Source organism: Hemiscyllium ocellatum, chromosome 14 (assembly GCF_020745735.1).
Source record: "Hemiscyllium ocellatum isolate sHemOce1 chromosome 14, sHemOce1.pat.X.cur, whole genome shotgun sequence".
NCBI classification, from domain to species: domain Eukaryota; kingdom Metazoa; phylum Chordata; class Chondrichthyes; order Orectolobiformes; family Hemiscylliidae; genus Hemiscyllium; species Hemiscyllium ocellatum.
In genome coordinates this window covers 13,015,772-13,039,790 of record NC_083414.1, presented here as the reverse complement: position 1 = coordinate 13,039,790, position 24,019 = coordinate 13,015,772, and the positions used below count along the sequence as shown (strand labels likewise).

The 24,019-nt window shown below is 42.5% G+C and overlaps 1 protein-coding gene across 1 annotated transcript; it reads left to right on the top strand.

Annotated features, from left to right (window-relative positions):
• Positions 1-30: 30 nt before the first annotated feature.
• On the top strand, positions 31-21,382 carry brk1 (BRICK1 subunit of SCAR/WAVE actin nucleating complex). The gene is made up of 3 exons (XM_060835086.1): positions 31-216; positions 17,046-17,128; positions 20,759-21,382. The coding sequence occupies exons 1-3, from the start codon at positions 99-101 to the stop codon at positions 20,783-20,785; spliced, it is 228 nt and encodes a 75-aa protein (XP_060691069.1). The 5' UTR covers positions 31-98; the 3' UTR covers positions 20,786-21,382.
• Positions 21,383-24,019: the final 2,637 nt, after the last annotated feature.

The window sequence follows — 24,019 nt, the reverse complement described above, 5'->3', positions numbered from 1 at the left end:
GCGTTTTTCTGTCCAATCAGCGCAGCGATTACAATATCAGGACGTTCCGATCCGGGCAGGTCCAGGAGGGGAGAGAGAACTTGTTTGTTTCTTGGGCCATGGCGGGGCAGGGGGATCCGGTTCAGAGGGAGATCCATCAGGACTGGGCCAATAGGGAGTACATTGAGGTGATCACCAGCAGCATCAAGAAGATCGCGGATTTCCTGAATTCATTCGGTAAGAAGCCGCTGGTGACAGTGCACCCACCAAAGCATAGCTTCCTCTTTAACTTACTGGGTGCTAGTAATGTAAGGCCTGGTTCAGCTCATGTCCTATGTTTGTCTCTGGCTTCAACTGTGGGCGGTGGGGAGGAAGTTGAATTTGCATTTTGTCTCCAGTGATCGTTTTAAAGGGTTATTTTATGATGTGGTGCTGACGGACGGAAGACACGTTCCAGTGTACTCTGCTTCCCTTTTGCCTGTCAGCAGTCTCCTGAAGCCCCGCCCTGTCATTCATGTGTGAACCAGAGAGCTCGCAGCTCTACTCTACCAGAACTGTTCTTGGCTGGCCTCCAGGGAGGGTTTGCTGAAGCTAATTCGAACGCCCTGTGATTTGAGTTCACTTAATGCAGTCTAACCGTTAAACGGGGTTCAAACTCTTCTATGTAAGGGACTTAATGACTGTCTATGTCTTCGTTTTTAATAAAAGCAAAATATTGTTGGTGCTGGAGATCTGAATAAAAACCAAGTGCTAGAACAATTTCAGCCGGTCTGGCAGCACTGTGGAGAGAAGCAGAGTTAACATTCCAAGATCAATATGACTTCTTCAAAGAGTGGAAGGAGTTGTATCAGACTCAAAATGTTCGTTCTTCACAGATGCCACCAGATTTCTGCTAATCATAGAATCATATAGTACAGAATAGGCATTAAGGACTGACAAGTTATGCTGCAGCTTTATAAAACTTTAGTTAGGCCACACTTGGAATATTGAGCACCGTTCTGGTCATCACACTGCCAGAAGGATGTGGATGCTTTGGGGAGAGTACAGAAAATATTGATCAAGATGTTGCCTAGTATGGGGGCTGTTAGCTATGAAGAAAGGTTGGATCAACTGGGTTTGTTTTCACTGAAATGCAGGACGTTGAGGAGTGACCTGAAGTTTATAAAATTGTAAATGGTGTGGATAGGGTGGAAAATATGAGGCTTTTTCCCAGCGTGGAGGGGTCAATTACTCAGGGACACAGGTTCAAGGTGCTGGAAGGGAGGGGAGTTTTAAAGAGATATGTGAGACAAGTTTTTCCCGTAAAAGGCAGAACGTGCTTCCCAAGGAGGTGGTGGAAGCAGACACAATAGCAGCATTCAAGAAGCACCTGGACAAATACATGAATAGGAAGAGAATAGAGGGACAGGGATCCTGTAAGTGAAGGCAATTTTAGTATGGAAGGTCAAATTGTGTTGGTGTAGGTTTGGAGGGCCAAAGGGTTGTATTGTTCTTTGTTCTAGTCAAGTGACCAGAATGAGACACAGTACTCCAACTTAGCCTAACCAAAACCCTGTACAGTTTCAGCATAATCTCCCTGCTTTTACAATCTAAGATTATAGATTAAATTTAGATAAAGGCAAATGTCCCATATGCTTCCATAAGTACCTCATTGACTTGTCCTGCTTCCTTCAGGGACTTGTAGACAAATACCACAAGCTCTCTCTGTTCTCCTGAGCTTCCTAGTATCTTACCATTCATTGAGTACTCCCTTGAGCTTGTCCAGTGTTTTCTGTTATTGGTTAACATGAGATATGATTTAGGCCTTGCAGGTTTCACAAAGCTGCAGCACAACTTGCCTATCCTTGTACTTCATGCCCCTTCCAACGAAGGCAAGCGTTTTTACTTTGTATGGAAGGGCACAGGCCTGTTCCTGTGCTGTATTCTTCTATGCTCGTTGTTCATTTTAATCGATCATTGATATGTTGTGACACATTGGAGCAGGCAGGACTTGCTGGGATATGCAGGCTAGGTCGATTAGCCATAGTATCATACGACCCTGAGAATGTGGAAGCTGGCCATTTGACTTAACTAGTCCACACCTGAGTATCCTATCCAAACGCGTTCCCCTACTCTATTACTCTACATTTCCCCTAACTAATGCATCTAGCCTACATATTCCTGAACTCTATGGGCAATTTTAACGTAGCCAAACCTTACCTGCACATCTTTGGGCTGTGGGAAGAAACTAGAGCACCTGGAGGAAACCCACACAAGCATGGGGAGAATGTGCAAACTCCACACAGATAGTCATGGTAGGTGCAGGCTTACAGGGATGTAGGGGTGGATTGGATGCTCTTTAGATGGCTAGTACAAACTTGATGGTCAGAATGGCCTGTATCGGCACTGTGGGGAATTCTACAACTTGAACCTGGGACTTCTGACCTAGTAGTAGCGACTCTATTGCTGTGCAGCGAGAGCCTGTAAAATAATTTTGACCCCTTCTTTACATTCACCTAACAGGACACATTGTAACCAAGAAATCCCAACAGCTAAATATTTCAGAGGAAACTTCTTTACCCCAAGATGCAGAACACTTTGCAGGAAAGCAAATCCATTTGCCTTTACAGAGAAACCCGACAAGCCTGTGATGGAGAAGAGGAGAAAGTTATAATGGCAGATTGAGTTGTGAGAAGATAGGAGGGGGCCGAAGTGGAGCATAGACCTTTTGTGGGACAGTCTAGGATGAGAGAGCATAACCTCAGAGTTTGCCAATTTAAGTCAGATGAGGAGTTTCTTCTATCAGAGTAGTGAGCTTGTGAACTTATTGCATAGAACTGTTTGAGTCTGTGTTGTTAAGAGTACTGCCAGAGAGAGACAGGTTTTTTAATCAGTAAGGGGTATGAGGAAAAGACAGGAAACTGGAGTAGAGTCCTGGACATGTACAGCACGAAAACAGACCCTTCGGTCCAACTTGTCCATGCCAACCAGATATCCCAACCCAATCTAGACCCACCTGCCAGCACTTGGCCCATATCTCTCTAAACCCTTCCTATTCATATACCCATCCAAATGCCTTTCAAATGTTGTAATTGTACCAGCCTCCACCGCTTCCTCTGGCAGCTCATTCTATACATGTACCACCCTCTGTGTGAAAAAGTTGCCCCTTAGGTTTCTTTTATATCTTTCCCCTCTCACCCTAAACCTATGCCCTCTAGTTCTGGACTCACCGACCCCAGGGAAAAGAACTTTTTTATTTATCCTATCCATGCCACTCATGATTTTATAAACCTCGATAAGGTCACCCCTCAGCCTCCGATGCTCCAGGGAAAACAGCCCCAGCCTATTCAACTTCTCCCTATAGCTCAAATCCTCCAACCCTGGCAATATTTTTGTCAATCTTTTTTGAAACCTTTTGAGTTTCACAAATTCTTCCGATAGGAAGGAGACCAGAATTCCACGCAGTATTCCAAAAGTGGCTTAACCAATGTCCTGTACAGCTGCAACATGACCTCCCAACCCTGTACTCAATACCTGCGATTCCACTTTCAAGGAGCAATGAACCTGCACTCCAAGGTTTCTTTTGTTCAGCAACACTCCTGAGGACCTTACCATTAAGTGTATAAGTCCTGCTAAGATTTGCTTTGCCAAAACGTAGCACCTCGCATTTATCTAAATTAAGCTCCATCTGCCACTCCTCAGCTCATTGGCCCATCTGATTAAAATCCCGTTGTAGTCTGAGGTAACCTTCTTCACTGTCCACTACACCTCCAATTTTGGTGTCATCTGCAAATGTAGTAATTATACCTCTTATGCTCCCATCCAAATCATTTATATAAATGACGAAAAGTGGTGAACCCAGCACCGATCCTTGTGGCACTCCACTGATCACAGGCCTCCAGTCTGAAAAACAACCCTCCACCACCACCGTCTGTCTTCCAGCTTTGAGTCAGATCTGTATCCAAATGTCTAATTCTCCCTGTATTCCATGAGATCTAACCTTGCCAATCAGTCTCCCATGGGGAACCTTGTCGAATGCCTTACTGAAGTCGATCACATCTACTGCTCTGCCCTCATCAATTCTCTTTGGTACTTCTTCAGAAAACTCAACCAAGTTTGTGAGACATGATTTCCCACGCACAAAGCCATGTTGACTATCCCTAATCAGTCCTTGCCTTTCCAAATACATGTACATCCAGTCCCTAGGATTCCCTCCAACAACCTTCCCACTACTGATGTCAGGCTCACTGGTCTACAGTTCCCTGGCTTGTCCTTACCACCTTTCTTAAAAAGTGGCACCACATTAGCCAACCTCCAGTCTTCCCACACCTCACCTGTGACTATCGATGATACAAATATCTCAGCAAGGGGCTCAGCAATCACTTCCCTTGCTTCCCAAGGAGTTCTGGGGTGGATTATTACATTAGTTTGGTCTTGCTGGATTCCTGGGGTGATGGGCTGAATGGCCTGCTTCTTCACTTTCATCTTATAGTCTAAATACTGGGATGGACTGATTTGAGCTGAAAGAATCTCTCTGTGTCTCAGATTCTATGTTGTGAAAAAATATTTAAATGCTGCAATACTAATATATTCTTATTGCGTGTTACCTGAGTTTGTTTGTTTGTTTGTTTATGAATTGCCTGCTACCTTGTATTAGTTGAAAATGTGTTGCTGGTTAAAACACAGCAGGTCAGGCAGCATCCAAGGAACAGGAAATTCGACGTTTCGGGCATAAGCCCTTCGTTGAATTTCCTATTCCTTGGATGCTGCCTGACCTGCTGTGCTTTAACCAGCAACACATTTTCAACTGTGATCTCCAGCATCTGCAGACCTCATTTTTTACTGCTACCTTGTATTAGTCAAGTTTAAGCAACAATTTATTCATTGCCATCAAAATGAGTATCTGTAAAGAGGAACATCTCTCGTTCTGTAACATCAGTGAATTGAATGGACCCCACCACCAGGGATATATTTCCCTCCCCTCCCCTATCAGCGTTCTGCAAAGACCACTCCCTTCATGACTCCCTCGTCAGGTCCACACCCCCCACCAACCCAACCTCCACTCCCGGCACCTTCCCCTGCAACCACAGGAAATGCAAAACTTGCGCCCACACCTCCTCCCTTACCTCTCTGGGATCCTTCCATATCCACCACAAGTTCACCTGTACCTCCACACACATCATCTATTGCATCCGCTGCACCCGATGTGGCCTCCTCTATATTGGGGAGATGGGCTGCCTACTTGCGGAACGCTTCAGGGAACACCTCTGGGACGCCCGGACCAACCAACCCAACCACCCCGTGGCTCAACCCTTTAACTCTCCCTCCCACTCCACCAAGGACACGCAGGTCCTTGGACTCCTCCATCGCCAGAACATAACAACATAACGGTTGGAGGAAGAGCGCCTCATCTTCCGCCTGGGAACCCTCCAACCACAAGGAATGAACTCAGATTTCTCCAGTTTCCTCATTTCCCCTCCCCCCACCTTGTCTCAGTCGATTCCCTTGAACTCAGCACTGCCCTCCTAACCTGCAATCTTCTTCCTGACCTCTCCGCCCCCACCCCACTCCGGCCTATCACCCTCACCTTGACCTCCTTCCACCTATCACATCTCCATCGCCCCTCCCCCAAGTCCCTCCTCCCTACCTTTTATCTTAGCCTGCTGGACACACTTTCCTCATTCCTGATGAAGGGCTTTTGCCCGAAACGTCGAATCTCCTGTTCCTTGGATGCTGCCTGACCTGCTGTGCTTTAACCAGCAACATATTTTCAGAATTGAATGTGTGTTAAGGGAAGCCTTTTCTAAGGTCTCCTTCACCCTGTAAGCAGGATAGGAAAGCCCTTACCCTAATTTCCGACACTTCTTCAATACTGCAGGAGCGATTGTGAGCAATTTTCCAGCAAATTCTTCACCTTCTTGAATTGTGATAACACTGTGACGCCATATGAAGCATGTTTGTTGGGTTAATAGTGTATCAGTGTTTTATTTGATTAAGGTTTGATGGTTATAGGTCTACATGGAAAAGCAGTTGTTTGAATTAGGTTGACTTTGGAGTTGCAATGAAAGTTCCTTGTTGATTGTGTTAGTTTAGGGTGAGAGGAGAAAGATATAAAAGGGACCTAAGGGGCAACTTTTTCACACAAAGGATGGTGTGTGTATGGCATGAACTGCCAGAGGAAGTGGTGGAGTCTAGTACAATTTAAAGCATTTAAAAAGTATCTGGATGAGTGTATGAATAGGAAAGGTTTACAGGGATATGGGTCAAATGCTGCCAAATAGAACTAAATTAGGTTTGGATATCTGGTTGGCATGGATGGGTTGGATTGAAGGGTCTGTTTCCTTGCTGTCCATGTTTGTGACACTAAGAGGAGTATATTGTCCTGTGTTTTTTTTTTGAAGGGTGGTTATAAGATAGAGGTGAGGAGTTGTCGATTGAAAACCTATAAAGTAAACAGCTTGTGAGGCCTTGGGTTTTTATTTAAAGTTGGAACAATAGAAACTGCCTGAATGGATGGGGTCAAGCTCTTAGAGAATTAGGATTTTTAGTTCTAGTTTTCAGTAGCTGTTGTTGCTTGGCTTGAAAGCTGCAATGCGTCTCTCCCCGCTACCTTCTCTCTGAGTTTTCTTTTGATGTTTTTCCTTCTAGAATGCAGAATTTCTGTCAGATAATCTATTTTTCTGAATTTGCATTTATCAAGGGTGTGTTTAAGGGATGTTGCTGTATAGGAACACTTACTGTTTAGCAGTAAAGTAGTTTGTTATTCTAACTTCTTTCCAATTGAGTTAAGTTATTCCAATTTCTTTCTTTCTTTTGTTGGACATGTTATGGCACATGTTTCGTCAACGTGAATTCATTGCAACATGATTGACGAATTAGGGGTGCTGTTTCTAAAGCATGATTTTTCTATATCACTGGTTGCACAAGAATGCAACCATTGTACTACAGAAAAACTGACTGTATTTTAACTATAGTGTATGAATAAAGTGTGCTTTGCTTCAAGACTGGTAGTTTGACCAATCAAACTGCGTCCAGAATGCAACACTTGACTTTAAAAGAAGAAAAAGGCTCTGAGCCATTGTCCTCATATATTTTGACGGGGGGGGGGGGCTGGTCTAGTCCATGATTGTGTTTCTGAAGTATTGTCTCCTCTGCCCTGGCTTTTCTGTAGCCTGCTGTTTGAATATATGAAAGGATCAATGAATACACTCACTCTCTGATTTCCTGACACTCTCTGGCCTCCCCTCTCCCTTTCCCACAAACCTGACTGAGATGAGAAGCTTAATGAGCTATGAGTGAGCTTAATATAGGCCATAACTTGCCATTCTGAAGTCTTTTTCACATGTAACTACTGCTGCTCTGCAACCAGAGAGGGGCTGTTTCAGTCAAGTAATTAATTTTACTTTATCTCATACAACGGTCTGAGTCAGTTCCTCATAGCTGACTCCGGAAAGCAGATGCAAATAACAGACAGTCCTGACTTGCAACCAGGGCATAAATCCTGTTTTTTTTTTTAAAAAAAAATTTCCAAAAATAAAGCAGAAGAGTGCTATTATAAATTAATGTGTTGATATCTTAATCACTCTCCTACAGATCTTTTAGAAGAGGTTAAATTGATTATAGTTTTTTTTTAAAAAAGAACATTTTAAATCAGCAAGAATTCATATAATATTTACTGTTTTGATTTCCATTTTGAGTCAAAGATGGATCTCCAATCTTTCCTCCTCACCCGTTTTTATTTTGGCCCCCTCCCCTCAGGGGGATAAAAAGGAACATCTTCTGTGATCCTGCTTCCATCTCTTGATGTGAGAAACGATGTCCAAGGCACAGTGATTTGTGTGTGCCGTGAACGTGATGGAGCAGGTCATTAAATGATGAGATTGCAGTTCTCTTAATCTGAACGAAAGCAAGATGAGGGATTATTTTGAGAATTTAAGAAAAGACAATCTTTGAGAGAGTTCCCGTGACGGTTCATGATAGTTAATCTGCTGTCGAGGTGTCAAAGGTTGAGTTGGTGGGAATAGTGTCAGATGTAACTGAGGGGCATATGTAATTATACTTCCAGAAAATTAAAGTCTTTTCAAGTATATCCTACAGTTGGGAAACTCTCTTTTATATGTGGTTGTAGTTGACAGTGCAATTACATTTGGAAGCCTTTTCCTGTATGGCTATCTTAGGAAAGTAGGCACTCTGAGTGCAGAAATTACTAAACCAAGCAAGAAGGGTATGTGGTGAAAGTGTCTTCCTTGATGCAAACTGTTCTCAAAGCATTTTGACAAGTGAAAAGTGTCATGGGCAATGAAAATTGCCACTTGACTTAGAATCATAGAGATGTACAGCATGGAAACAGATCCTTCGGTCCAACCCGTCCATGCCGACCAGATATCCCAACCCAAACTAGTCCCACCTGCCAGCACCCAGCCCATATCCCTCCAAACCCTTCCTATTCATATACCCATCCAAATGCCTCTTAGATGTTGCAATTGTACCAGCCTCCACCACATCCTCTGGTAGTTCATTCCATACACGTACCACCCTCTGCGTGAAAAAAGTTGCCTCTTATGTCTCTTTTGTATCTTTCCCCTCTCGCCCTAAACCTATGCCTTCCAATTCTGGACTCCCCGACCCCATGGAAAAGACTTTGTCTATTTGGCCTATCCATGCCCCTTATAATTTTGTAAACCTCTATAAGGTCACCCCTCAGCCTCCGATGCTCCAGGGAAAACAGCCCCAGCCTCTCCCTGTAGCTCAGATCCTCCAACCCTGGCAACGTCCTTGTAAATCTTTTCTGAACCCTTTCAAGTTTCACAACATCTTTCCGATACAAAGGAGACCAGAATTGCACGCAATATTCCAACAGTGGCCTAACCAATGTCCTGTACAGCTGCAACATGACCTCCCAACTCCTGTACTCAATACTCTGACCAATAAAGGAAAGCATACCAAATGCCGCCTTCACTATCCTATCTACCTGCGACTCCACTTTCAAGGAGCTATGAACCTGCACTCCAAGGTCTCTTTGTTCAGCAACACTCCCTAGGACCTTACCAGTAAGTGTATAGGTCCTGCTAAGATTTGCTTTCCCAAAATGCAGCACCTCACATTTATCTGAATTAAACTCCATCTGCCACTTCTCAGCCTATTGGCCCATCTGGTCCAGATCCTGTTGTAATCTGAGGTAACCCTCTTCACTATCCACTGCACCTCCAATTTTGGTGTCATCTGCAAACTTACTAACTGTACCTCTTCTGCTCGCATCCAAATCATTTATGTAAATGACAAAAAGTAGAGGGCCTAGCACCGATCCTTGTGGCACTCCACTGGTCACAGGCCTCCAGTCTAAAAAACAACCCTCCACCACCACCCTTTGTATCTAAATGGCTAGTTCTCCCTGTATTCCATGAGATCTAACCTTGTTAATCAGTTTACCATGGGGAACCTTGTTGAACGCCTTACTGAAGTCCATATAGATCACATCTACTGCTCTGCCCTCATCAATCCTCTTTGTTACTTCAAAAAACTCAATCAAGTTTTTGAGACATGATTCCCCACGCACAAAGCGATGTTGACTATCCCAAATCAGTCCTTGCCTTTCCAAAAACATGTACATCCTGTCCCTCAGGATTCCCTCCAACAACTTGCCCACCACCGAGGTCAGGCCCTTCTTAAACAGTGGCACCCCTTTTGCCAACCTCCAGTCTTCCGGCACCTTATCTGTGACTATCGATGATACAAATATCTCAGCAAGAGGCCCAGCAATCACTTCTCTAGCTCCCCACAGAGTTCTCAGGTACACCTGATCAGGTCCTCGGAATGTATCCACCTTTAACCGTTTCAGGACACCCAGCACTTCCTCCTCTGTAATATGGACATTTTGCAAGATGTCACCATCTATTTCCCTACAGTCTATATCTTCCATATCCCTTTCCACAGTAAATACTGATGCAAAATATTCATTTAGTGTCTTCCCCATTTTCTGTGGCTCCACACAAAGGCCACCTTGCTGATCTTTGAGGGGCCCTATTCTCTCCCTAGTTACCCTTTTGTCCTTAACGTATTTGTAAAAACCCGTTGGATTCTCCTTAATTCTATTTGCCAAAGCTATCTCATGTCCCCGTTTTGCCCTCCTGATTTCCCTCTTAAGTATACTCCTACTTTCTTTATACTCTCAGGATTCACTCGATCTATCCTGTCAATACCTGACATTGGCTTCCTTCTTTTTCTTAACCAAACCCTCAATTTCTTTAGTCATCTAGCATTCCCTATACCTACCAGCCTTCCCTTTCACCCTGACAGGAATATGCTTCCTCTGGATTTTTGTTATCTCATTTCTGAAGGCTTCCCATTTTCCAGCTGTCCCTTTACCTGCGAACATTTGCCCCCAATCAGCTTTCGAAAGTTCTTGCCTAATACTGTCAAAATTGGCCAATCTCCAATTTAGAACTTCAACTTTTAGATCTGATCTATCCTTTTCCATCACTATTTTAAAACAAATAGAATTATGGTCACTGGCCCCAAAGTGCTCCCCCACTGACACCTCAGTCACCTGCCCTGCCTTATTTCCCAAGAGTAGGTCAACTTTTGCACCTTCTCTAGTAGGTACATCCACATACTGAATCAGAAAATTGTCTTGTACACACTTCAGAAATTCCTCTCCATCTAAACCTTTAACCACTGGCTGTCCCAGTCGATGTTTGGAAAGTTAAAATCCCCTACCATAACTACCCTATTATTCTTACAGATAGCTGAGATCTCCTTACAAGTTTGTTTCTCAATTTCCCTCTGACTATTAAGGGGTCTATTATACAATCCCAATAAGGTGATCATCTCTTTCTTATTTCTCAGTTCCACCCTAATAACTTCCCTGGATGTATTTCCACGAATATTCTCCCTCAGCACAGCTGTAATGCTATCCCTTATCAAAAATGCCACTCCCCCTCCTCCCTTGCCTCCCTTTCTATCCTTCCTGTAGCATTTGTATCCTGGAACATTAAGCTGCCAGTCCTGCCCATCCCTGAGCCATGTTTACATAATTGCTAAATATATCCGAGTCCCATGTTCCTAACCATGCCCTGAGTTCATCTGCCTTCCCTGTCAGGACCCTTGCATTGAAATAAATGCAGTTTAATTTATTGGTATTGCTGTTTGTGTCCCTTTCTCTAATGACTGTGAAACTAGCAGAGATATGGTCACTTTCCCCAAAATGCTCACACACTGAAACATCACGCATGTGACCAGCTTCATTCCCTAGGGTTAAGTCTATCACAGCCCCATTTCCAATAGAACTTTCTATGTATTGGAACAACATCTCCTGGATACACCCTTTAAAAATTCCATTCTGTCTGATTTTTTTTCACACTAAGGTGATCCCAGTTAACGTTAGGAGAGCTGAAGTCTCCTAAAATGATATTTCTGTTTCTCTCACATGTCTTTCTGCGACTTGCTTACACATATGCTCTTTTATCTCCATCTGACTGTTTGGAAGTCTGCAGTATAATGTCAGCAACGCAGTTACCCTTTTTTTTCTTATTTCTAAGCTCTACCTAGATGGCCTCATTTGAAGAGCCTTCTACAATGTCCTCCTTCATTATGGCAGTGATGGTTTCCTTTATCAAATAATGCAATGCTCTCACTTCTGCCCCTATCCTGCCTGAGATTCCGATACCCTGGAATGTTGAGCTGCCAGTCCTGCCCTTTCTCCAGCCACGTTTCAGCATTTGCAACTGTATCATGTTCCTGCGTGCTGACCAGTGTTCTATGTTCGCCCACTTCACCAGTCAAGCTCCTTGCATTAAAATAGTTACAGTTTGTGTCAGTCATTCTTAGTCTTGCTAACGTTGCCGTTCAGGGAGCAGAAGGTTTTCCGAGAAAGAACTGGAGAGGAAGGAAATAGGTTGAGTAAACCAACGTGAGAAGTCGATGACTTTGAAGAACCATTGGACTAAAAGTTAACTTTGTTTCCCTCTCCACAGATGCTGCCATACCTGCTGAGATTTCCCAGTTAGTTTTTATTTGAAAAGTCACCCTTCCATGGTCTTGCATTGACCAAATGCCATCTTCACACAAAGAGAAGTTATCAGTGTTGGCCACGGGTGTAATTCAAACCCCATTTTCAAGCTAAACATTCTTTTATTTCAAGATAATGCCTTACTTACTTTATCCAGATATGCATGTGGAGCAGCAGAATTGGTTGGAGCAAAGGGGTCTCTGTGTCTTGTAGGTTTTATAAATAAAGCTACACTGTTCCAAGTTTTAAGGTATGGCTATCAATTCTGGCCTCCTTCCTGTCGAAAGGATGCTGTGAAACTTGGAAGGGTTCAGAAAAGATTGACAAGGATGTTGCCAGGGTTGGATGATTTGAGCTACAGGGAGAGACTGAACAGGCTGGGGCTGTTTTCCCTGGAGCGTCAGAGCTGAGGGGTGACCTCATAGAGATTTGTAAAATTGTGAGGGGCATGGATAGGATAAACAGGCAACGTCTATTCCCTGGGGCAGGGGAGCCCAGAACTAGAGGGCATAGGTTTAGGGTGAGAGGGGAAAGATATAAAAAAAGAGACCTAAGGGGCAACTTTTTCACACAGAGGGTGGTGCATGTATGAGCTGCCAGAGGAAGTGGTGGAGGCTGGTGTAATTGCAACATTTAAAAAGCATCTAGATGGGTATATGAACAGGAAGGGTTTAGAGGGATAAGGGCCGGGTACTGGCAAATGGGACTAGATTAGGTTGGGATATCTGATCGGCATGTACGAGTTGGACTGAAGGGTCTGTTTCCGTACTGTACTTCTCTATAACTCTATAATTTGCTGCAGATAATGAATAGATCACAGTTTGACCACTATGAGCGGTTTGGGGCACTGTTATAGAAAGGTTATTAACATTTTAGTGTATGGACTCACCGGAAAGATACTGGTATTGATAAACGTGCTATGAGGGGAGAAGTGAGATGCTTGAATTATTTCCACAGCAGGAGAGAAGGCTGAGATGAAGCAGGAAGGTGGGATTGAGTGGATTATTCTGGGGAGAGGCAACATGGACTCGCTGGGTCAAACAGTCTCTTCCTGTGTCATAACGACTCTATGTAGAAAAAGTCCTTCCTGTTGGAAACATTGTCATCTCTATAGTATTTAAATATTGGCTGCTGCTATGGAAGAAAAGAAGTCTTGAATGAACTGTGGCGATATATAACTGGTTGTTTGACCTGAGGTAGAGCAAAGCACACTTATGAGAATATCTGTTTCCTTTTAATGAGAAGTTAACATTTTTGTGCATAGGTTAATATAAATCTTATATTTTTGTTTTAGTAAAATTCAAGAGTTGCCCTGATAAGTGCAGGAAATGTGGACTCCGCACCTGTTGGATGTATACGGGTCCACAAAAAATCTTGCTTCTCCACAGTGCACTTAGCATATGTTCCGACACTGCGTAAACCCTCCTGCTTAATTTAAACCAACAACACATGCAGTGATCTGTGAAATTTCGAGTGGCCAAGAACTATTTATAGTAAAGATTAACCACTTTATTTCTTAAAATATAACAGAAAATAATTGACTAACAACTAGTCCTTATTCTAGCCTATCTGTTACCTTCCCTTCTGTAATACTAGTCTAATAAAACTTCCAATTAAGATTTACAAAACAACACTTCTTATCTCAAAACCAGGCAGCTTTTGGTTCTTCTATTTTGGATCTTCCTGCATCTTATTTTCTTCTTGGGGATTTCTGCTTCACAGGTTACTGATTGAAAAAAGGTATCTTTAAGAGAGCTATTTTTCAGGTAGTCTGTTTACATGCTGGGGCTTGGCAGTTCTCCTCCCAACTGTTCAATTTTCCCCCCGTCTTATACCCCAGAACACTGGATTGTGTGATTGGCTTTTAAGATTGTCAAGATACTCAATTCAAACTGGGTTGGAATTTGATATTTTTCATGAGATAATTTAAACTGATTGGTAGAATTCGAATCTGTTTTTTTTGTTGTTTCCAGGTAACCAGCTACTCCAGTAGCTGGAGCACATGTTACAGTGTGTCTTATCGAGAACACTTGGTGCTGTCACTGCTTGCTCTTAACTCTCTTAAAAGGTATAGTTCATCCACATCTTCATAACACATAGTAAAACATCATGAGGTGCTTCCCAGAACATAATCAAACCAAGTTTTTTATTAAACCACGTGAGGTATTAGGACTTTTGAGGCTTGGTCAGGGACCTAAGTTGTAAGGTGCATCTCAAGGGAGGAGAAAGCTCAGAACAAGTTTAGAGGGATAAATCCTGAGCTTGGGATGAAGGCAGCTGAGCAGTGAAAACTAGGACTGAGCAGGAATCCAAAATTGGAAGAGCACTGAGATCTTGGAGGATTGGAGAAGATAGGGCAAGTATATGAACAAAATAAATTAATAAAACTTTTGGGTAAAACTGCCATGTGCAGTAAATTCGGAAGGCTACAAAAGATCAGAAAGGATGAGAGATACGGTGAAAGACCGTAATGAACAGATTCATTCATTAATGTATTTACTGACTATCTACAGCAGAGTTAAAATGATGAAAAAAGTACAATGTTTGCAACTTTGGCCAAGACCGAAATTGCTGGAGGCAGAAAGCTGATTATTTGGTAGACTTCTGGAAAAGGAACGTTCATCAGAGTCCAGCTCTGGTCGAAGGAACTCTCAATGGGAATAGTTTTTTTCCATTTCAGCTGTTACTGCTTCTAATGTAGTCTTTTGGGATTCAATGCCACTACTAAATCAGAGAAATGAAGCTAGTATTCCTCCAAACAAATGCAGCTTGGCCTTTCAGATGCTTCCAACATTTAGCATTTAACCCCGTTCACTGTCTGAGTTGCTGGTTAAGGGGTTCTCAGAGCTTTGTGAAAGCTGCACTGTGAAAAAAACAAGATTGTTTTGGTATTTCCAAATTGATAGATTTTGTTCAGGATTTTGGAATAGAGTGTTTAACGTCACAAGAAATTTTTAAATGCAATGTCAACATTTGTTTCCCCATCTTCCAGCTTTGCTTTAGGAGACCGAGACTATTAATTCCTGCTGCCCACCTACACTATGCTTCTAGACCTCAGACTTGCCTGTGTTTCCCAGGGAGATGGTGTCCCCAGACACCATGTGCCCTTTGCCCAGGGAAAGCAGTGGTGGAACTGCTGGGGCATTGAAGAGACTGTACAGCATTGTTTTGAGGCACAACGTTGTGCTTTAACGTGAGAAGTTTCAAGTCTTTTTCCTCTCAGATGATTTGCAGTTTCTCGTTTGCACCCCTTTGAAAAAATCAACCTCTTTTGATTTCCTTTTGACACTTGAGTTATTTGAATTAGCACTTTAGAAGCTCATGTTGCTAGGCAGCAAGACACAAGATGCTAGAGATACATGTGATTCATCGAAGGGTTTTTTCCTCTTTATTTCTTGCTCTCTTTCCCCCGCATGCAGCAGGATTGTTGAGTATATTGAATACATCAATATCCGTTCGAGTGTAAGAAAAGCCTTTTGTAAGCTAATGCATTGATGCTACGCCATTATGCTTTAAGTGTGATGTTGTTAATTTGTCTTCCCAAACTATCTTCACTGTCATTCCTAGTGCTTCCACATTGCAAGTGAACATAACACACAAATTTCGTACATTGCATTGTGAAATGCACTTAACTGAAATTCTAACAATGTTACTGATTACTGAATGCAAGATTTATACAACTAGTGCTGCATATATTGTCTGTTTAAAAAATGCAGTCCCACACAATGCACACCCCATAAGCAGTAGGTGTTTACTTTGATCATGAGAATGAGCTGTGGTGCATTGAAATAAGTTGTGTTCCCGTAGTCACTGGCTGAGAGCTGCTCTCACAGAGCATCGATGCTACTGCTTTTAGTTCCAGGTGCATTAGGTTCACAATTGGATTGGCAGCCCAAAATAGACTTGCTGGATTCTCTTGCTGTCTTCTTTTTGGGTGAGATATTTAACTGAGGTGCCATCTGTATGGTGGCTCAGTGGTTAGCACTGCTGCCTCACAGTACCAGGGTTTGATTTCAGCCTTGGGCAACTGTGTGGAGTGTGCACCTTCTGTGTCTGCGTAGGTTTCCGCTGGGTGCTCCGGCTTCCCCTCTCAGTCCAAAGATGTGCAGGTCTGGATGGATTGGCCATGCTAAATTACCCATGATGTCCAGGGATGTGTAGGCTATGTGGATTAGCCATGGGAAGTGCATGGTTACAGATATAAGGTAGCAGGGTGCCTCTGAGTGGGATGCTGTTTGGAGGGTTGGGGTGGATTCGATGGGCCGAATTGTCTCTTTCCCCACTGTAAGGATTCTACGATCTGTTGTTTCAGGGCAATGTTCACTGTAAGCCCTGTGACTGCACAGCAACCCGAAGTTCCTGCCCAGACCATGCACAGGCTGCGCAGTTGAACAGTATACCCACATCCCACCAAAAAAAAGGATTCAATTTTGTTACAAGATAAAAACAAAATGTTGCGGACCACATCAGAAATACGGCATATGGTTTTGGTCCCCTTACTTGAAGGACAATGTAATTCCATTGGAGGCAGTTCAGAGAAGCTGCGCTGGATTAATTCCAGAGGTGAAAGGCTTGTCTTGTGATGAGAGATTTAAACATTTTAGGGCTTATTAGATTAGACTAGATTCCGTACAGTGTGGAAACAGGCCCTTCGGCCCAACAAATCCACACTAATCCTCCAAAGTGACCCATCCAGACCCATTCCCCTACCCTTTATTTACCCTTGACTAATGCACCTAACATTATGGGCAATTTAGCATGGCCAATTCACCTAACCTGCACATTTTTGGACTGTGGGAGGAAACCAGAGTACCCGGAGGTAACCCACGCAGACACGGGGAGAATGTGCAAACTCCACACAGACAGTCGCCTGAGGCAGGGATCAAACCTGGGTCCCTGTCGCTGTGAGGCAGCAGTGCTAACCAGTGAACCACCGCGCCACCCTATTTATTGTGGTACAAAATATAGACCACCCTAATTTAGTCTTGGGGTTAATTTGCAGCATTGTGCTGCTGGAAGGAATACTTTGTGTTACACCATTTAAAATGTGACTTTTTAAGAAAAATTTTCATTTGTGCAGACATGTCCTGCCGATCACGGCTAGCTACGCTGAATGAAAAACTGACAGCATTAGAGCGAAGGATCGAATACATCGAGGCAAGGGTAAGACCAACGTGGCTGAGTTTCATATGAACCGAAAAAATTATTTCGAGAGAAAATGCTTAATTCGGTGTTGTCAGATTTGAGCAGATGTTTTCTTATATTTGAGCGATTGGTTATCTACCTGTTTGTGGTCATGTAACATCCATTCAGATCAACCCATGAAGCTCATGATTGCTAGAGCTGCTAGAGAACATTGCATGTTCATCATTTTATGGTGTAGAACTTGAGTATTTCTGGGTGGAAAAAAGTCACATTTTTGGTGACGCTTTTCAACTTGCATTCTTTTTATTCACGTTGTATTTTCCCTAAAATTGGTATTCTTGCAAATTGTTCTGATGAGTACAAGACAAAAATATCTTTTTTTTTCTAGCAATATTCACTTTTATTGTCAGTTTATGAAGTACTTCACTGTGTTGCTTTTGATGTGGGCATTCAAAATAATACTGAATTATTTTTGCTTCTGTTGCAATATTCTTGATTTGGAGATGCCAGTGTTGGACTGGGGTGGACAAAGTTAAAAATCACACAACACCAGGTTATAGTCCAATGGGTTTACTTAAAAATACAAGCTTTCAGAGCGCAGCTTCTTCATCAGGTAGCTAGCTGACAGAGGAGCAGTGCTCCGAAAGCTTGCATTTTCAAATAAACCTGTTGGACTATAACCTAGTGTTGTGTGACTTCTGACTTTGCAATATTCTTAACCTTTTGGAAATGGAAATTGATCCTGTCTGGATGGGATGCTCTTTAATAGTGTGATGTAGACTAGATGGACCAAATGGCCTTTTTCTGCACTATAAGGATTCAATGATCTTACAACCCCTTGAGCCATTCAATGAGATGATGGCTGGCCTTTTAAGCTCAAATTCACTTGCTTAACCGATCCCCAAGTTCCTGGTTTTCTCTAAGACTCCAAAAATCAAATATTAGTCTCGAATCTGTTCTTGTCTGCGTTCTGGGCTTGGAACTCCAGTGATTCACAACCCTCTAATATATAAAAAAATTCTCATTTCAATCTGAAACGGATGACCTCTTATCCTGAGATGATGTCCCAGACTTGCTCCAAGTCCCCAGGTTCTTAATTCACAAGCCACTGCACAATAAACCCCAAACGTCTTCTCTTTTTATTGAACTAACAGTAATGGGTCAAATTACCTCTAGTGAGGCAAGGTGACAAAATCAAAACATTCACTGCAAAAAAATTAAAAAACAGCAATGGAAACTTGCTAACTGGTAAAGGAGACTTGTCAAAGTCAATGTAATAGAGTCATAGAGATGTACAGCACAGAAGCAGACTCTGCCATCCAACTCATTCATGCCGACCAGATATCCTAACCTAATCTAGTCTCATTTGCCAGAACTTGGTCCATATCCCTCCAAACCCTTTCTATTCATATACCCATCCAGATGCCTTTTAAATGTAATTGTACCCAGTCTCCACCACTTCCTCTGGCAGTTCATTCTATACACGCAGCATCATTTGCGTGAAAAAGTTGCCCTTTAGGTCTTTTTTTATATATGTATCTTTCCACTCTTTCCCCCTAAACCTTTGCCCTCGAGTTCTGGACTCCCCTACCCTGTGGAAAAGACCTTGCCTATTCTCCCTATCCATGCCCCTAATGGTTTTATAAACCTCTGTGAGGTCACCCCTCAACCTCTGATGCTCCAGGGAAAACAGTCCCAGACTATTCAACCTCTCCCGATAGCTCAAATCCTCCAACCCTGGCAACATCCTTGTAAATCTTTTTTGAACCCTTTCTAGTTTCACAATATCCTTCCTATAGGAGACCGACCAGAATTACACACAATATTTCAAAAGTGGCCTAACCAATGACCTGTACAGCCGCAACATGATCTCCCAACGCTGACCAAGAAAGGAAAGCATACTAAATGCCTTCTTTGTTATCATACCTACTTAAGACTCCACTTGCAAAGTAGTATGAACCTGCACTCCAAAGTCTTTGTTTAGCAACACTTCATAGGACCTACCATTAAGTGTTCAAGTCCTACCCTGAGTTGCCTTTCCAAAATGCAGCACCTCTTATTTATCTAAATTAAACTCCATCTGCCACTCCTGTTGTAACCTTCTTCGCTGTTCACTCTACCTCCAGTTTTGGTGTCATCTGCAAACTTACTAACTATACTTTCTATGTTCACATCCAAATTGCTTCCCTAAACTGGGAAATGCAGGGACCCATCATCTATCCTTGTGGCACACCAAGCCTTAATCTTTGAAGAATGATGATGTACCTCAGCCCTTGCAGTGCTCAATATTCATGGAATGCCTGTACTATGCCAATGGATTTTACATTCTCCCTCTGTGTAGATACTCCAGCCTAGATATAGGTACGGAAGAGGGGCAGACAGTGGGGCACCCACTTCCTCTTATAACCTGTTACTGGCCACGTTGTCCATGCTCATGAGGAGATCCTTTAACCTATCTATCCTTCTCTGTGTGAACTACCCATGGCTCAGCAATGTGGTGCTGAAGTACAGCCAAACATTTAAAAGCAGCCCCTTTCTTTTTGAAAAAAAAGGTGCAGACTGCAAACAAAAAATGAACCTGGAATACCATTTCCTCCGAGATCCCTGTGTTTCTACTCTTTTTTCCAGACCTTTCTGAATCTTGTAATCTGTTTATATTTGAAATCCAGAATCTTGGATAATAAATGGACCATTTCATTCAGGCAGGAGAAAGTGAGGACTGCAGATGCTGGAGATCAGAGCTGAAAATGTGTTGCTGGAAAAGCACAGCAGGTCAGGCAGCATCCAAGGAGCAGGAGAATCGACGTTTCGGGCATGAGGAGAAGGGTTCATGCCCGAAACATCGATTCTCCTGCTCCTTGGATGCTGCCCGACCTGCTGCGCCTTTCCAGCAACACACTTTCAGCATTTCATTCAGGCATCCAGTGTCAGCATCAAACATTTCTTCAGGTGCAGTGTTTGTCACCTGAGGAAAAGGGGGATGCCAATGGCCAAGTGATATTATCGCCAGACTGTGGCAGATGGTGGAATTTGATTTCAGCAAAGATCTGGAATGAATGAAGACCCTAAATAGTTAGATGGTCTACTATTGTCTATTAGGGGGGAAAAAAAATCTCTCTATCATTAATGTTGTTTTAGGGAGAATATCCTTACCTGGTCTTATGCATCCAGCACCATAGCAATGGGGTTGACTTTTAACTGCCCTCTGGACAGTTTGACACTTGCACAAATTCTTATGCTTTTAAAAAGTGCCTTGAGTCTGCACTCGGAAGAATTCTCACTACCACATGCACACAGAAACTGACGGGGACACACACCCCTCCATGAAATTTTCCATTGACCAGTGCCGGTTGACGTGTGGTCTCTGACAGGGCTAGTGTTATGCTGTCCCAATAGCAACCAATCACAACCTGTTTCAAAATAGACCCCAATCTCCAATAGATAGGTGGTTCAACTCGCTCGCTCTCTCTCTCTCGCTCTCTCTCTCTCGCTCTCTCTCTCTCATCACTGCCAGTAAATGTTTAGCATCAAGGTCACCTTTTGGTAGCCTGGTAAAGTGTTTGACACTTGACTCTGAACTTTGTAGGAATTTGTTTACAATGTGGAATAGCTACTAACGGTGCACTCTCTGTTGGTTTGGTTCTGCAGGTGACCAAAGGAGAGACCTTGACCTAAGTCGAATGAAGATTCAGAACTGCTTGAACTTGATGTAATCATGTCAGTGATGAGCAAAACCATTATAAGTTTATCAAACTTCTGCCATCGGACTTCCATTCCTTTCTATCATAACTCTGACCATTTGAAGCTTTTAAAGAGAGAAAATGAAATAATGTGGACTGCGATTTCTAATCTACGTTGGCTAGCTCCCACATTAGTGAAAGCAGGAGCACTGGATTAAATAGGGAATGAGTGGGGTTGGGGAAGGGAACATGGTGGGGTTGGGGGTATTGTGCCAACTGTGTTTGTAGTGATGTGCATCTACACCCCCACCCCACTCACCCAAAGTTTATAGAACTCTGTTCTAAATAAAATGTAATGTAAGTGGAATGCAGTCTTTCCATTTTGTTCTTTTGAATAACACCAAACCATTTGTAAATTTCAGCCTGCTAGCTATCTAGCAATCTCTTGGCTGAGAGAGTACAGTGTTTCTTAAAGGCATTACAGATGTAACCCTTTGGGAGGGGAGGGGTGGATGAGTATCACATTTTGTGGTTTATTTTCATTGCTCCAGTGTGGTTCATTGTATGTTGGAAATAAAGATGTGGAATAAAACAGTCTTTTTCTTGTATTATTAAAGGGGTATACTGAACTTATTTTCAATTTTTTTTTGCAAGTGGGGAAAGCTGCTTAAATGCACTTTTCTCTTGATCAGCTGAATTGCAATGTCTTGTTACTGTGTGGGATTGTTTCAGGAGTGGAACAGTTCCACAATTGTTGCTATATCTCACAGTCAGTAAATTGCTGTAGCTTTCTAAGATAAACTCAATACAGTGATCTGAGGGTATAAGGTATCCAATCCCATTTTGCTTTTGGATCATTTGAGGCATGATCTGCTACTGGGAAGCATCCTGCTCTGTGTAACATGCTAGTTTAATGCTAGCCCAAATATTACATGCCCAAGGAACACAATATTAGTATGTCATTGTTAACTGTAATTTTTGTTGGATTCTTCAATACCATGATATCCAAGGGAAAAGGGCCAACATAAGCATTGCTGCATGAGGTATCCTGCATCTTTTTGGAAGCAAAACCCATTCAGGTTGGAGGTTCTTGAAGATTGACCACACACTGGCATTCAATATGGCAGCAGGAATCATTCTCCTGTTCCTTGGATGCTGCCTGACCTGCTGCACTTTTTCAGCAACACGTTTTCAGCTCTGATCTCCAGCATCTGCAGTCCTCACTTTCTCCTAGCACGAATAATCCCTATACTTTTTAAAATGATATACACTTCATTAGAAGTCACATTGCAATGCAAGTGTTTGCACAAAAATTAAAGCTGCTTACACCATGTCCAGAAGTCCAAAAGTGCTTCAGAACTAACGTGTGGCTTGAAATGCTGTCAATGTTAATGGTAGATGTTGGATGGAAATTGGTTAGGACTTTGGAGTGAACACTTCTCTTCATGGGAATAGTGCTGTGAGGTATTTTATTTGCTAATTCTGATAGCCTACAGTAAATTTCCCTAAAGCCCTGGATGAAAATATATCACTGGTCTTTGTAACCTATAAACCTCAAAGGACAGTGGGTCCCTCAGGCTTTGCAGAAGTTGATGGTGTTAAACTCAGATGGCAAGATTGCATTCTCTTTCTCCACACTGCTGCACAATATGAATTTAATTGTTTCACCCACTTCCCAATATGGCCCATCGTATACTATCTCTTCATTAGACTAAACATGAAAGGATCCATCAACCTGGCTTCCTTGAAAACAATTTATGATTTTATTCCAGAAAAAACTTCATTAATGATGATTGTTAAACTCGTTAAAACTTAGTTTTAATATGAATTTTTTAATTTCTTTCAGTAAATCAAAACACACGAGAAGGTTCTAAAGAAGGATCAGAGGATTAGAATTGTTAACTTTGCTTTCTGTCCTGAAATGTTGCTTGACCTGCTGAGTTTCTCCAGCAATTTCTGTTTCAAAGCTTATTCAGAATCTTTGTGAATCTTTGAAATGTTTGACTGGAGAGGGCTGTGGGAACAGAGCTTATGACCGAAACATCAATTTTCCTGCTCCTTGGATGCTGCCTGACCTGCTGCGCTTTTCCAGCAACACATTTTTCAGCTCTGAATTCAATCAAAGTATGTTTAAAGTTGAGGTTGATAGATTTCTGAATACCAATGTTGTAAAGGGTTATGGGGATAGTATAGGTAAAAGAATTGGTGTTTGATTATAATTGTATTTAAAAACAGAGCTATTCGATGGGCTGAATGGCTTAATCCTGTTCTCATTTTCTTTTACAGGATGAGCTGGTCTAGTGGAAAAGAGCTATAGAGCTTATTGACCATTATCCCATAGTCAGGTCATTTTAAGATGCTTATTATTCATGAGAAAAATTACAAAAAGTACGTGTGCGGATTTGACAAAATTTAGTAAAATTTCTGTTAAATTTTGCGGTGTGGGAGGGGTTTAGAACCGTGAAGCTGCTCCACACTGGGTATAAGTAGCATTGCGGGAGGAGTCTGTTAGATAGAAAATGGAAGATTGGTAGAGTTCAGAGAAGAGAGTTTGCTGTGTAACAGTGCAATTAGTGCCCGTACATCTTCCATTACCATGTGTAAGAGTACTCAGTATTATTTTAATTGTATTGATTGGTTTAGTCATTTGTAGGAGAAAATGAGGACTGCAGATGCTGGAGATCAGAGTCGAAAAGTGTGGTGTTGCAAAAGCACAGCATATCAGGCAGCATCTGAGGAGCAGGAGCACCTGTCCTGATGAAGGGCTTCTGCCTGAAACATCAACTCTCCTGCTCCTCAGAAGCTGCCTGACCTGCTGTGCTCTTCCAATGCCACACTATTAGTCATTTATAGGTTTAAGGTATGCTACCTATCAGAATGTTACATATCCTTTAAAATGGGAAGTACAGAGTTTGTGACACTGTTTGGAGTGGGTGTATTAATTGCAGAGGTACATCCTGACCATTGCTACATTATTAGATGATTTGAACATTAAGCCATACTTCAGCACCGCAGTTAAAGCAGCTAGTCACCAGATCCTTGCAACATAGTCCATTTGATGCATGCTTTTTCTGATGCAATCAATGCCTTGATAATGGGTATTTAACAATAGATGCAAGAAAAATGGGGAAACCAAGCAAAGGCTACGACAACGAATGAATGGGCACCACACAACAATCAACGGACAAAAGGGTTCCCTCCTAGTTGGGGAATACTTCAGTGGTCCAGG

Excerpts from the sequence above, each read along its gene's own strand:
- brk1 (XM_060835086.1), top strand. The coding sequence starts at position 99 with ATGGCGGGGCAGGGGGATCCGGTTCAGAGGGAGATCCATCAGGACTGG. Across the intron at positions 217-17,045 it reads GGATTTCCTGAATTCATTCG|ACATGTCCTGCCGATCACGG; the intron begins GTAAGAAGCCGC and ends TCATTTGTGCAG. Across the intron at positions 17,129-20,758 it reads TCGAATACATCGAGGCAAGG|GTGACCAAAGGAGAGACCTT; the intron begins GTAAGACCAACG and ends TTGGTTCTGCAG.